The sequence below is a fragment of the Xiphias gladius genome, chromosome 5, assembly GCF_016859285.1.
Source record: "Xiphias gladius isolate SHS-SW01 ecotype Sanya breed wild chromosome 5, ASM1685928v1, whole genome shotgun sequence".
NCBI lineage: Eukaryota > Metazoa > Chordata > Actinopteri > Istiophoriformes > Xiphiidae > Xiphias > Xiphias gladius.
Window position 1 is genome coordinate 22,998,069 of NC_053404.1, and position 15,514 is coordinate 23,013,582.

The window sequence follows — 15,514 nt, forward strand, 5'->3', positions numbered from 1 at the left end:
ACAGCACCAAACATGGATTAATCCGCCTCTGAAAGTAGTCCCCCCCCCAAAAAAAATGCACCGTTTCCTCCCGTTTGTTTGAGGAGCAGCTGTTATGGGAAACTACTGAGCGCTGAGAGTAAATATTCATCTAAAGTTTAGAGTCTTACCGGCATCTTCAGGGTCCGGCTGCTCCGACATGCCGTCTGCAACCTCCACCTGCCAACAACAACACAGGGCAATCTGTCAGTCAGGACTCTCATCGGGCGTTTTAGCCTTTTAGACACTATCTGAGGACCTGGACGAGCACGAGCTGGTCAAAGTCTGATCCTGTGAAAGGAGAAAATGGCTCCTGGAAACATTTTGCCTACATATTTATGTGAATGTTTACTGAACCTGGGTGAAATTAATTAGTGAGACAGGTTGTAAATCTCATCCATTTTAGGGCTGCAACTAATGATTCTCATCATCCATTAATCTGCAGATTATTTTCTCAATCAATCGTTCTGTCTATAACTTTTCTGAATAAAGCAAATAATCCCTATTGAAATTGTCCACAGCGCGAGGTGATTTATTATTATTGTTGTTATTGTTATTTGACCAGTAGCCACAGAGATTCAGTTTAAATACCAACTATACCACGAAAAAGCATCACATTCCCAAATCTGAGAAGCTGCGTTTTTTGGGGGGGGTTTTTTTCTGGTGAAAAATGACAGAAACGAGTAAATAATTAGGAGCAAAGTTGCCGATTTATCCGATCCCCTGCACCAGAACGGACGTCGTCCCCTGATCGCCAACCATCGATCTGTCTGCAGCCCGAGGACCATCACACACTCTGGCGAGTTTGTTTTCACATCGCTTACGGAAACGAAAGGCACAGATCGGACCGACCGTGCATCGGCGGCAGGTCCTTCCTCGCTAACGCGAAGCTGATTTCTAAGAAATGAAAATAAAAAATGTAATGTCCAGAGTCCAGAACGATTCTTCAAGCTGACGTGAATCCGTGTATTATCAATACATTCAGTTATTAAAGACCCGGTATCTCCGAGCGGCCTGTAGCACACGAGACATGAAAGGAATCGAGTCGAAAGGACCCAGGCTTTAACATAAGGGGACGTTGGCGCAGGTTCGGGGGCTTTTCTTAGTCACCTGAGCTGTTTTTTACGAGCACCGGTGTTAGGGATCATCTGACAGTCAGGTAATCACGTCTCCGTGATACTATTTAACACGGGGATGTAACGGCAGCCGATCATTAGAGGCATATGTTATTATTAACACAGTGAAGTGACAGCGGCCAGAATGTTACCACGATGACGCGAGAGCGGTTTTGGTGATAAAAACGCAGATTTCTGACGCAGGTGCTGCGGCGGCTACATCACTGATGAGATGTAGGCGCCGTTAGCTAGCACCTACTTGACAGTCGCCGTTCATTAACGACCCGTCTCTCTCTTTCCTCCGCTGGTGTCGACCTCGGGATGCTTAACCGGGAACAAATAAAATCCTCACGGCTCCATCTCGCGTCTCGGGCCGGCTGCAAGGACCTGCTCTGTCGGTAAACGGCCGTCTATCTGTAGGTACAGACCGCCGCCGTCCACCGCTCGGATGCAGGTTAAAACTGCAGCCGCGACCACCGGAGCCGCAGCTAACAAGCTAACGGAGCTAACTGGCTGAGCTTCCGGTTACAGATTTCAAAACAAAAGCATACCTTCACACTTAGATTCATTATTTTTAACGTGTTACGATATAAATGAATGTGTTTTGGGAATTTCCTGGGAATGAGCGTCAGTGACATGAACAAGGGCAGAGTGAGGCAAAGTGCTGCATTAACATCAAGGAAAAATAATCACTGATTTGTGATTTATGACTCAGTTAAAAGAAAAAAAAAACAACTACGCTGTGTTAACATTTTAGTTCCTTTTCAATTTGATTTGAAGTGCCTTGCTTTTATTTCCTCTTATCCGGTAATTTATCCCTTTTGTCTTTTTGCACGAATCGCTTGTTTTTCTTTATTTTATTTTATTTTATTTTTTCTACTCATCGATCTGTTTTTTTCTTACTGGTTTAAAGAGAAAGCGTGGAAGGGTGACAGGGTAGTAGCTTCATTACACTGTCACATCCAATCAGCTGCTGATTTTACTTTATTACTTTTATATGCAATCTGCAACATCGGTGAAGAAGAAATATCCAGGTAGCAACATGTCAGACAGCCTTGAGGGAATTCGGTTTTCCTATATTTCTCTTCATCATCAAAGATTTTTCAGCACATTTTCATTCATGAATCGTTATTGTATTTTAAAACTCAATTTTCTTCCAAAACCAGTTTCAGACTACAGTGGTTTCCTGACTGACATTCATATCCTAAACTACAACCACTAACTTCTGGGAGGTTCTTTTTTTAATGTTTCTTTTTATTTCTGCTTTTTAAATTCTTATTTTGAAAGCATGCTTTCCGGTCCCGTTCTTGTTGCCTGTGCGTACTTGACGCACCGAGTCCGACCGTAAACAGCCGATCAGCGCCGAACACAGCCGAGCTTATTTTTCCCCCTTTCTTCGGGTTCAGGGGGGAAATGTCTGACTTGTTCAACTTTAACACAGAGGATCCGGGTGATCTGTTTATGTGAGCAGTGTCTGACTGTTGGAGACAGTGTGATGCACCAGCCGGGACATTAAATTACTGCTGAGTCCACATGTTAATGCAGCAGTAATTGAGACTGTGGACAGGCTGAGGGGATGTGATGCAGAGGGCAAAACAATGCATGGTCGTCTGGACAAAGACACGCCAGCTCACATTGCTGGTAGATTTCTAGGGAGCGTGGACGCGGTTTTTCTGCTGCGTTGCACGGCGCAAGAAGATCGAAGGATCCCCTTCAATCCTTGATACGTGCAGGTCTTCGACGTCCAGGCCTGTTGTCAGTGTTTACTGTGTAATGTACAGAACTGTGCAAAAGTTTCAGGCACTCAAGTGAGGATGTTTTCAGCAGTAATGCTATTTCTCAGTGAACTTTATACAAAGTGAATCACAGAGAAAAAACCTAAATCAGATCAGTATTTGCTGTGACCCCCTTCGCCTTTAAACCAGCGCCAGGTCTCCTCGCTGCACCTGCACACAGTTTTTCAGGTTCTCGGCAGGTGGGTTGTTCCTGCATCCTGGAGAACCTGCCGCGGTTCTTCTTTGGATTCAGTCTGTCTCAGTGTCTCCCGTCTCTTCATGGGGTCCCAGACTGACTCCCTGATGCCGAGATCGGGGCTCTGTGGGGGCCGGGCCATCTGCTGCAGGACCCCTTGTTTGACGGTTCTTTATGGCTCTGGCTGTGTGTTTGGGCTCGTTGTCCTGCTGCAGGACGAATCTGGGACCATGAGACGCCTCTCGATGGGACCGATGAAGGAGAAGTACCTAAACATCCAAAGTGCTGAAAGCGTCTGCACAGTTCTGTCCACCCGGCTGGACGTCGACCTGCTGACGCTGATCGGTTTTTTCATGTTTTACCATAAAACACATTTCAGCCGCTCTGTTTCACGTGGCCAGTCCAGTCAGGGGGAGTCTCTGAGAGTCTCAGAGCCTCAGAGACCTGGGCAGCGTTTTGGTGTCTGATCTGCTACCGAACTGCACCTGTTTCATCACAGGCACAAACACAACACAAGCTGCCAACAAACACGGAGGATCATTACTTAACGCTCCTCACTCACCAGCCTCCTGACAGGAAGAGACGGAGACGCAGTAAGAGGCGGCCGGAAGCAGGAGGAGGAGCTGGAGGAGGGGGAGGAGCGCTGTCCGGTGTCGGGAGGCGAGGAAAAGGAGCGCAGCCTCCTGGTCTCCGGACGCCTCGGCTCGGTCAGGTACGTCTCCAGATGGAAAACACTCACTTCCCCCTGACGAGGAGGGGCGGGGTTGGGAGGAGGGGGGGAGGAGAGGCTGTGGGCTGAGAGGAGAGAGGGGTGAGAGGAGGGGAGGAAGAAGAAGAAGGAGAGAGGAGGAAGGGGGGAGAGGAAGACAGATCAGGGTGAGAGGAGGAAGGGGGAGGAAAGAAGGAGGGGAGGGAGAAAACAAAAGAGGAGAGAGTCAGTATCTAAGTTTTAAATGAACCCTCAGGAGCAAATGAGGAAACATCGTCCTCTGCAGGAAACACTGGGTCACTGCATGTACACGTCGTCCAGTGGAGAGGACAGTTCAGAGGTCGGAGTGTTTCCATTTACTGCTTCTCTACTGCAGCTAGAGCGGAGAATACCCGCGTGCCTTGTGTGTGGTGTTGCTACTTTTACTTCAATAAATGATCTGAATACTTCCTCCACTCCTCTCAATCACACACACATTTTCATCTCTGGACTTTTGTAATTAAAAAAAAATCTACAAAAACAGATACAGACCAAAATGACGAGGAATTGAAACGACCTGTCCTTAGAAATAACAAAATGCAGACATTGAGATGAGATCAATAAATAGTGAACCGACAAAAAACAAAAAGTGTGGACACAAGTTGAGTGAAAGGTTTGAAGTTGAAATACAAAAGACGCCCAGTGAAGAATCTGAAGACAAAAGAGGTATTTTATAATCAGTTGTCTGGCTTACTGGTAACCAGTGATGACCCTAAAACAAAGAGCTCTGACTACGTTACAACCGGACAAAATTGTTTTAAAAAATGTCCAGTGAGACTTTACTCCCTGTTTAACATTTATAATCAGTACAAAAACATGTAATAACTGGCTTCTAACAGACTGTAATGTAGAGTATAATCAGAGTTGACAACATGCTTCAGTCTTTATTCATGTTCAGTGTTTGTTCTACATCTTTTCTATTATTCCAGCTGCGTTTCACTGCGTTGTGGTTCATCGTCTGTTCATCCAGCAGCCTCCACTGACGGAGGAGTTGGAGCCGGTGACAGAGACGCTGATAAACACCGAGATCCGGTCACAGCTGCACCAGAGTCTGTTAGAAACCAGTTATCACGTCTTTATGTTCTGATTATACAGGATAAATAAACCGGTTATCACGTCTTTATGTTCTGATTATACAGGATAAATAGTTGAAGTGTTACCAAATGTCCCGACTTTTAAAACCGTCCCCAGTCTCTAAAAAATGTCAGTTTAAATCTCCAATTTGTCAGGACAAAGATGTAAACATGAGCGGGCGCGCGCACACACACACACACACACACACACGCACACACACAGCGCATTGATATCAGCCTATATTTAGCAGTGATGGTGGATGTCAGGCCTCTGTGAAACCTGGCATATGATAATAGAAACACTAATAATAAACACAAACCACACAGTGGTTCAGACACATACAACCAATCACACACACACATTCTAAAGCAACTGCTGTGTGTCACAGTAACTTCGCTTTAAATGGATCTGAGTGTTTCCACTCACTTAATGTTTTATTTTCTGAAACCTGAGACATCGCCAGCGAGCTCAGAGGAGCTTCTGTGGTCCCTGAGCACTGTAAAACAAACCCTAACAGTCTACATCTCTTCTCATGTGCCGGGATTATCAGGGTTTATACAAAGTAATACAGACACATTTGATAATTTACATGAGGATGTATTTCTCTCTTTCTTCTCTTGTCTGTTTAAGTGGTGAAAGTCGGGGACACGTTTACATGCGGTTGTTAGGAAATCCACCGCACGAACCTTAAACACCGATCGAATTGACCTCTAGGGGGCAGCAGATTTCCGCAACGCCCTAACAGACTCACAGCATCCAAACTGTTGTGAGTTTATAAAGTCGTCGTGTCTAAAGCCGGGTGTCTGCATGTAGGGTTTCTATTGCACCTACGGCTGCGACTGCGTAGGATCAGAGGTGTTACCGGCGGTTTTACGAGGGGACATCGAGAACTGCGATTGGTCAGTTTGGTCGGTTTGTGTTTTCTGAAGACGGTAGAGATCGTCGAGAGTAAACACAACATGAAGCAGACTGAGGAGAGTCTCGGTTATTTGCTGCTTTTCACTAACACACATCTAACAAACACATCCGCTGTTCGGTGCATGTACGAACGCCTCAGGTTTTCAAACCGAACTGGCTGCACTGACTCACAGTGCGTTACCTCGAGTTAAAAGACCGAAATCCACAAAAACGATCATAACGTGAGTTTTGTACTGAACCGAACATAACAGCTTGAATCAGCAACAGAATGAACGTGCCACTGAACTGAAGACATTCAGAATCAGCACCTAGCTGCATAAAATGGCTCGAATCAGCAAAGTGACGGCGCCGCTCTGTACGGGTGAATCTAAACACAGCGAGTGAACAGCAGGAGCCTCCTGTTCAGTGATGAGACGAGAGGCAGAGCTGTGAGCTACCCGAATGAAACTCTATACTACTCTAAGTATGGCCGCGTCCCACCGTCGGTCTGCACCGTGGGGAGTGTAACTACAGCAGATAATGGTCCCGTACAACACGTAGGCCTGATGTTGTGGTGATGAAACCTACACTGTGATACCTTAAACGAGACCACAGTTTTCCCCATGCGTCAACTACAAATCCAACTGAACATTTTATCATCCTGCAGCTACAGAGCAACATGAACCTTCATCTGGATCTGGTGTCTGAGTCCACCTGATGAATCTAAGTCCAGAACTCCCACTCTTTTAGCTCTGATTTTGGTCTCCACCAGCTCCTGAGGGAAACATCTGGCTCTTCAGCTGCCAAATGCTCCGCCGTGTTCACCAACTGGTCTCTGACTGGGTCCGTCTGCTGTTTGCTGATGGGCAGGTAGTGGACAGTGGCTTTTTACAGCTGTTTCTGTCTTTTTACCTTGTCTCTCTCTCTCTCTCTCTCTTGCTGTCTTAATATCTTGTCTCTCTCTCGCTGTGTTTTTATCTTGTCCCTCTCTCTCGCTGTGTTTTTATCTTGTCCCTCTCTCTCACCCTCTGTTGCCAGATCACATCGTGCTTGTTGACAAAGATTGAAACTTGAATAATGTCGGCAACAAACCCAGACACAACAACAGAGAACAGTAAGTACTGTGTGTGCGTGTGTGTGTGTGTGTGTGTTGAATAATGTAGGTTACCTCTCTCTCTAATACAAGAACACACACTTAGCCAGAAACAGACACACACACAGCAATCTGGTAATAGGAAACTCTACACACTGTGGTGAGGACCACAAACACACAGGCACTTTAACAGATTAGGGAGGAGTGACTCTCTCTTTCTCACACACACACACACACACACACACACACACACACACACACACACACACACACAGTACAACTAATACTCTGTGAGGACCGTCCAGTCACTCACCTTCACTCTCAGACTCTCATCGCTGAACAGAGTCTGAGATCAACGTCTCATTTTTAAACCGAGGAAGGAAAAAAAACACAGCAGACCGTCCCTGAGGAGCATCGTTTCTCTGTCCACGTCCTCCTCTCAGGATGTAGACACCACAGACCTGCTCCATCCACTGAACCCGGGGGTGGAGGAAGTATTCAGATGTTAAAGTAGCAACTGTAAAAGCTAAAGTCCTGTGTTGGAAATGTTACTTAAGTAAAAGCATGTAATCTGAAAAATATATGAAGTATTAAAAGTAATCAATGAAGAAAAATAGTCCCTGAAACGTGGTGGAGCACAAGTGTAATGGAAAGTAAATACTCAAGTTGAGCACAAGTACCTCAAGTTTGGACTTATATAGTACTTGAATAGATGTATTTAGTTACTTTCAACCACTGACTAAATCAGAAGCCTAGAACTTCAATTTGTTCTTGTGAGAGACAGATTAAAACCAGGACGGTCCAAATCTGAGCAGCAGAGGTGGAGACATCCTGACTTTTAATCCAAAAACACTGGAGCCTATATTTCCCATAACGCACCTGGTGTCTTTCATAGAGCAGTAGGGGGGTATTAAATTCATTTATATGTGAGTGGTCCAGTCACATACTTGGTTTGGACCTGGTCTTGTTTCAACTTCATTTCTGACTAACCAGGCTGTGTCTGCCACCTTGACGGAGGACTGTAAGTACTACAATACCCATGAGCCTCGGGGTGCAAATCAGAGCGGTAGCGAATTCAATACTCAAACTGCTTCGTCGATACAGATCCAGAACAAAACCCAGGGTTTAAGGCTGAACGGATTTTGTGAGGAGTTTTTAAAGATTCACGTCTTCGGTAGGAACCAATGGGCTCGGAGCTGAGAGCCCAGGCGGAGGAGGGAAGGTGTTGAGAGACGGACTCACACACTGGTGGTTTGGGTCCGAACATGGGACTGGTCGACAGTAAGAACTATGCAGAACAACAGCAGACTTCTATTCTGAGAGTTACGAGATAAATAGTCGGATGCCTTCATGGTCTGAGACTGTTCTCACAGAATCCTTGAAGCACCTGGTGGATTATCTTCAAAACAGAAAAGCAAAACCAAGGGTCAAACAAGGCTGTTTTTCTTAACATAACAACACATGAGACTTTGGCCTTCACAGCACTTCTTATGGAGAGATCTTTAAAGGTTATACCGAATCCTCTTCCGGCTCTGTGTGGATGAGGATTGTCCCCGCCTCCCCGAATCTCTGCTGAAGTTTCGTTGTTTGTCGTATTTGTTTTGATGTGGACAGATTTTAGTCGTCCCGGCCGGAAAACTTGAAGACAGCTGCTCTGTGCACGCTGTGCTTCCCTCCCGGTGGTTCAGTACAGACTGAACTGTGATTACAGTGAGATGATACACAGTGACATTAACCTAATCACACCGTGACTGACACAAACAGCGATTACAGTGAGGAACGGGTCTGCTGACGCACTCCGACGCTGTGCAGCGATAACAGGCCTGGCTTTGCTTTTCTAGCCTTTTTGTCTTTGCTGCTCCTGTCCCGCTCTCACGGTTTCAGCACAGGTTCTGTCAAGCAGGTCGCGTCGCGTGGAAAGAACCGATGTACGTTAGGACTGCAAAGCCACACAAAGACTCGGATGCTGCACAGAGATATGAGAATGTGTGGAAAGCTCCAGAGCAGCTGCTAAACAGACCCTGTGCGCCTCAGCTTTTGAGCCAACACGGACGAGAAGTCATTAAATTGTCCGTGACCCCGCAACTACAACCCCCTATCAACTTGGTAACTCCATGGTCTGATGAGGATCATGTGACATGACTGCTACTAAAGGGAGAGATGAGATCGGTCGAGGAAGCAGTTTTCAGGCAGTAGCTCTGACATTACTAAGTGCTCTGGTGTTGCTAGGTGACCGTTTGTGGTTGCAAGGTACGTTAATGCGTGATACACAGGTGGTATCTATGGTGACCAGAGTGGTTGCCTAGGGAAGCTTGTGGGTGGTTTCTAAGATGTTCAGGTGGTTGCTAAGGAAACAGCAGGTGTGTAGTCTGTGTGGTTGTGTTGGTGGTGACCCCAAGCGGTGGCTAATGTGTTGCTATGTGGTGGCTATGGTGATTCGGCCTGGTTGCTAGGGAAATCTGTGTTTACAGCAGTCCCAGACCAAACGTAAACAAACACACTGCTCAAAGGACTATCACTGGATCGAAGTGCCCTGCAGTCTTTTGGCTTACTATTGTCCAGAGGACTGATGGGTTGACTCCCTCCAGTCATCTGTCCGTCCCCCTCCTCGCTGCAGGACGTCCTGCGTCTCGTCCGTCTCTGCAGCAGCTCCCTCCTCTTCCTGCTGGACAGAGGAAGTAGTTGGACATACAGGATGCCGCAGGGGTCTGACCGCCGCCTCAGCGTCTGCCTGTCCGCCTCCTTCTGCCTCCTGTCTGTCTGTCCTCCTGCTCTGTCCTCCGCCACGACCCACGACGCAGACTTCCTCCTTTCTTTCCCTCCGCCCGTCTCAGTCCTCCTCCTGTCTTTCCTGTCCTCCACCTCCATGTTGGATTCAGACTTCCTGCGTTCTTTCTTTCTTCTTCCTTCACTCTTCCTCTCCTCCTTCTTTTGGTCGTCTTCCATCTGTCCACAGGGTTCAGACTTCCTCCTCAGCATCTGTCTGTGCGTCTGTCTGTCTCTCCTGTCTGTCTGCCTGTCCTCCTCCTCCTCCTCCTCCTCCTCCTCCTCTCCTCCTCTGTAGGGTTCACTCCTCCTCCTCCCCGTCCATCTCTCCTTCTCCTTCCACTTCCTCAGCATCAGGCTGCTCAGACGCTTCATCGCCATGAAATCATTTCTTTCAAAAAACAAAACGAAACTAAAAAAAATATACCAAAAAACACAGACCTTAAAGAGACACTGTCCCGTTTGAAAAAGGAAATAAGAACATTTTCTGTTTACGAATAAAAAGTTGCATTTGTAGGCAATAAGACTCCAGGTGTTTGCTGGTACAGCCTCACCTGGCTGCAACCTTATTGAAACTAAACTGAATTCATCACTAATCTGAAGATAAAAAAAAAAAAAAAAAAAAAAAAAATGAAAAAAATTCAGATCCATCATCATCATCCAAAAAAAAAAAAAAAAAAAAAAAAAAAAAAAAAAACAATTCATCAGGTTATTCAAAAGAAAAAAACTGAATGAAGAAAAAAACAAGCTGCTGAAAATCAAAAAAAATTAAAACTTCAAAAGTTGAAAAAGCAAAATAAAAAAAAGTAAGTAAAAAAAAGTCAGTAACCCATCTCTGTCCTTTTCACAAAAATAACCTGAAAAAAAAAAAAACCAAACCTGTTTAATTTGAGAGCTGAGGAGAAATGAAAAAGAAGGAAAAGCCCAGAAAACTCACTAAGATAAAAAAAAAAACGCCTTCAGAGAGCTTCCAAACCCAGAAAAATCCAAAAGACCAAAAAAAGACCAAACAGGAGGAGTCAACAGAGTCCAGATCAGGTCAGTCGCCAGACAGGAGGGCAGGGGCAGTCAGGTCAGTCAGACACACACCAAAAATCAACAGGTCACAGACAGGTGATCACACAAACAGACATCAGAAGAGCAGAGACAGGTGATCTGGTCAAACAGACAGGTGATCCGGTCAGAGAGACAGGCGATCCAGTCAGACAGACAGGCGATCCAGTCAGACAGACAGGTGATCCAGTCAAACAGACAGGTGATCCGGTCAGACAGACAGGTAAACTAACAGTTAAAAGCGGATAAAAGTGTTTTTCCAGCAGCAGAGTGTGAGTGTTTCAGCCCTGCAGAGTATCATTGTTCATTGTGTTTGTGGTCCTGACTCTCTCGGTCTGTCTGTATGTCTGTGTGTGTGTGTGTGTCTGTATGTCTGTGTGTGTGTTTGGCCTGTTGCCCATTTTAGCCACACCTCCCTCGCCTGTCTACACTGTAAAAAATTGTAGAACGTGACGTCAGGCTGCATTTAAAACGACTCTCTCTCTCTCTCTACACGAGTGGAGAACGAAGGCGACTACGGCTGCGTTCAGACTGACTTTGACGCTGAGTGAAAATACGCCGCCTTCTCAACTGCTGCCGCGGCACGACATCATCCGGCAGGACGCCGCATTGCCCAGGTCAGTTCACGCGAGAACATTCCTGGTGGATCCATCTGTAACGTGAACACGTGGTTTCTGTTGTTCACCGCGCGACCGTCGTGATGAAAGATGAAATAGTTGCCGTCATGATAACACAATAGGGGAAAGTAGAGAAAAGCTCAACTTTATGTAAATGTCCTCGGACGCGAAGCGACCAGACGAGAGCCAATCACACTTGTTTTGATGCCACAGAGATGGTCACTGTCGCCCAACTGGAGGAGTGGGGGGCACTTCCTGCACAGATACAGGAAGATCCTGCTCTGCAGTTTTAAAAACAAAACAACAATTATTTAAACGAGCCGTATGCCTAATATAAAGCACGAGTCAGCGCCTGTATGTCCTACACATTCGGCCAATCACGCGTAACAATGGTTGACATAGTTGTTTCTGTGGCCAATCAGCATCATCGGGCCAAGGTATCTGTTTCGTCTCCAGACGATTCGTCCAAGGACTTGTAAAAACCTTGGCAAAATATAGACTGACTTGTTACAACGGACGTTTTTGCAGTGTACCTCCGCCTCTCTGGGGATGACAAAAACAAACGCACCCTCGGCTCCATCTGGGCCTGATGGTCTTCACTTACTTTATTAAAGGATCACCGTTACAGGGATTATGAGCAGATAATAAAGCAGCAGCTTTCTAATATCAGGTCACTGTTTACTTACACAGCAGCAGGACTCCAGCAAAACCACAGATCAGCTGAGCCTGAAGAGACACACAGAGTTTAACTTCGCTGTTCACACAAAGACGCAGCGTCAGCAGCACTGTTCTGATTCACCTGAGAGGTTCAGAGATCCCAAAACTCAAGGCGGTCAACCCAACAGTTGACCACCACAGAGAGACTCAAAATCACCACAGAATGAGTCAAAACCACCACAAAGAGACTAAAAACCACTACAGAGTCTCAAAACCACTACAAACAGACTCAAAACCAAATCAAAAAGGGTCAAAACCACCACAAAGAGTCTCAAAACCACCACAAAGAGTCTCAAAACCACCACAAAGAGTCTCAAAACCACTACAAACAGACTCAAAACCAAATTAAAAAGGGTCAAAACCACCACAAAGAGACTCAAAACCACTACAGAATGAGTCAAAACCACCACAGAATGAGTCAAAACCACCACAAAGAGTCAAAACCACTACAAACAGACTCAAAACCACTACAAACAGACTCAAAACCACCACAAAAAGGGTCAAAACCACCACAAAGAGACTCAAAACCAAAACCACAACAGACAGACTCAAAACCAAATCAAAAAGGGTCAAAACCACCACGAAGAGACTCAAAACCACTACAGAGTCTCAAAAACACAACAGACAGACTCAAAACCACTACAGAGTCTCAAAACCACAACAGACAGACTCAAAACTACATCAAAAAGGGTCAAAACCACCGCAGAGAGACTCAAAACCACCAGAGAGAGACCCAAAACCACCTCAGAGACTCAAAACCACTACAGAGACTCAAAACCACCAGAGAGAGACCCAAAACCACCAGAGAGAGACCCAAAACCACCACAGAGACTCAAAACCACTACAGAGACTCAAAACTGCCACAGAGTCAAAACAAACACAAACAATGCAAACGCAGCCTACGTCTCTTTCGGTGCGGGTGCATTGGAGGGTGGGGGGCCCAGGGGCCCAGAGGCCCAGAGGCCCATTGTCTCATAATCCATAATCCATCCAGGGTCCACTGACAGATCATGTCGTCCTTGCAGCTATAAAACACACAAAAAGGATTTCACAAAAGCTGCTGGACAGACTTTAACGGGGTCTCCGTGGTTAACCTGCAGGGGTCACCGGTTTAAATTCTAAACTGTCGATCAACAGCCCACGAACACGCACGCACCTGATACCGCCGAGGTCGGCTCAGGACGCCCGACTCGGCACAGCCGGTGCGGCTGCAGATGTTTGCGGCGGCAGCCTGCACCGGAACGGCGATGCGGTTTCCTGTCAGCAGTCCGAAGGGGATTTGGGACCACTACGCGGGGCACAGAGGGTCACGTGACCCACGGAGGCAGCGTTGGCATGTGTAGCCGAGCTACTCGTAACGTGATACCATTTAATGACCTCGTTGACTCCAGCTGTTTGTGCGGCAGCTGTACGCGGTTTCCCTCGGTAATGAACTCGCTTGGCTCCAGAGCTAATTAACCACCTGGAACGCTGCGTCGCCTCGCCCCTGTCAGAGCGATGGCTGTTCTGCTGCTTCTACTTCACTTCACAACACGAGTGTGTGTGTGTGTGTGTGTGTGCGCGTGTCTGCGTAGGCCCGCGTGCTTCCAAAATTTCTAACTGAAGAGATGCCAGGTTCAGCTTCCGGAAATTTCTACGGGAGGGGGAGCAAGGAGCTGAGTGTGTGTGTGCTTTAATAGAAGCAACAGCTAAGCTGATTTATTCCCTCTAAATTGATTTCTAATTCAATAATCTTTGAATAAAACAAACTGCCAACACGCTACACTGTCAGAACACACACACACACACACACACACACACACACTTCAGCACTTCGTTTTTGTTCAAATTACATTTTTTCACAGTCCAGGCCATAAGTATTTGGACGGTTCCACGTTATTTTCTTTTGCCTTGTTCTTTATTTAATGCCAAATAAAGTAACGGAGACAGGTCTCAGCTTTAGTCTGAGCGGGTTCACGTCAATACAGACGGGACCGTGCGGGAGATACGGCGCTTTAAACGCGTGGTGCCGCACGGTGCCATATTGAGTCAGTGACTGTCTGAAGTGTTTGACCCGGAGACGTCAGCGGACGCTCGATGCCGTCCCAGGCCTTCAGCGGGACAGCAAGACAAACACTTGGACTGGACTGGACTGTGTACAGCGAGAGATGCTATGTCAACCTCTGAACTGTAACCTGACTTAAAATCCTTTTCTCTTTCCTTTATAGAGACCTGGACCCTTCTGATGGATCACGGACTCACTGTCTTGTTTTGACCACTGTTCAATTCCACTGGCTTTTTAGGAAAATATTAACTGTAAATGAAAATAAAGCTTAAATGATTTTTTTAAACCCCGGCTCATAGTTGATAGTAGCTATATTCCTTTCAGGCAGCGTACAGCCCTGACAACCTCCACCAATAAAGCGGGGCCGCCTGTATGTAACCTCAGAGATGAGACCCAGCACGAAAAACGTCTGCAAACCACCCGCCGCAGAAGGGAAAACGGAAGGAAAACCGGGATAACCGGCACGTTTATCAGCTCCTCTCTTCTCTGACTGTGGAGGATGAACAGTCAGAGAGACGTCAGCGAGAAAATCAGCCCGAAACTACAGAAGTGGAGATTCCTCCCCACATGTGTCCGACGGAGACCGAGACCACATTCAGTGTCAATGAGACCAGACGACTGTCGGGGGAAAAGGCCCCCGCCCCTGTCAGCTGATTACTGAAGCCAGGTTTACCTTAACTGACCTCTACTTTATCCCCAGTCTACATTCATCCTTGTTGGTGTCTGTGGTCTGTGTGTCAGCGTCTGGATCAGAACCGAGTCTGGGAACGGGGTCCGTGTTTTCAACGTCAGCTGCTCTGAGCCGTCACAAAAACGAAGCTGAAAGGGTGAAAAGGTCGGTTTTATTTTCAGAACAGAGAATAAAGTGCAGCCATTAGACAGAATTATCTGCCCAGAGACTGTGTGTGTGTGTGTGTTGTGTGTGTGTACAAGGACACGTAGAGTCCTTGTATGTAGTCATTATGTTGGTAAAGTCGTAAAGTGTGTGTCCGTTTCCTGCCTTGGGTTGTCTTCAGCCCTGAGCTGAGCCTGGCAGGCTGACGAGGCCTGTATAAGGAACCTTACTCTCAAGCTTTGTACAGAAAAGCCCCTCCTCAGTCCGAGGTTCAAACCGAGGAGGTGGAACGAGATTTCAAGAATACGAAGGCGCCTCATCGGTTGATCCTCCTCCCGTGTGTTCATGAAGCTACCGAGATAAACAGACGCTGGATGGCAGAGACAGGACTCGTCTTCTCTCGGAGAGACTCGGAGGCGACTTCGGCTTCTTTTGTCCAACTTTTGAAAGCTGTGTAGAAAAAACCCGTTCATATTTCTCAAAGAACGGAATCAATAAAAGTATCAGAAACTCAGGTAGAAAACTTTAAAATGACACCCAGGACTGGTCATGACTGTACTGAGGGG

The 15,514-nt window shown here is 46.6% G+C and overlaps 2 protein-coding genes and 1 long non-coding RNA gene across 5 annotated transcripts in view; 1 reads left to right on the top strand and 2 right to left on the bottom strand.

Moving 5' to 3' along the window:
• The window catches only part of LOC120789870 (NACHT, LRR and PYD domains-containing protein 12-like), a 1,168,582-nt gene that overhangs the window by 1,103,417 nt on the left and 49,651 nt on the right, over positions 1 to 15,514 (bottom strand). The gene's annotated exons all lie outside the window — the stretch shown is intronic.
• Positions 1 to 15,514, bottom strand: part of LOC120789744 (5'-AMP-activated protein kinase subunit gamma-2-like) — a 37,931-nt gene that overhangs the window by 9,371 nt on the left and 13,046 nt on the right. The window contains exons 5-6 of the mRNA XM_040126714.1: positions 3,667 to 3,899; positions 150 to 198 (exon numbers count right to left, since the gene is read on the bottom strand). Of these exons, the coding sequence (XP_039982648.1) occupies positions 150 to 198; positions 3,667 to 3,899 (282 nt within the window). The remainder of the gene's footprint in view (positions 1 to 149; positions 199 to 3,666; positions 3,900 to 15,514) is intronic.
• LOC120789922 lies at positions 6,647 to 14,361 on the top strand. Its single transcript, XR_005707481.1, has 4 exons — positions 6,647 to 6,693; positions 6,862 to 6,937; positions 11,234 to 11,352; positions 14,277 to 14,361. It is a non-coding gene; the product is annotated as an uncharacterized LOC120789922 (long non-coding RNA).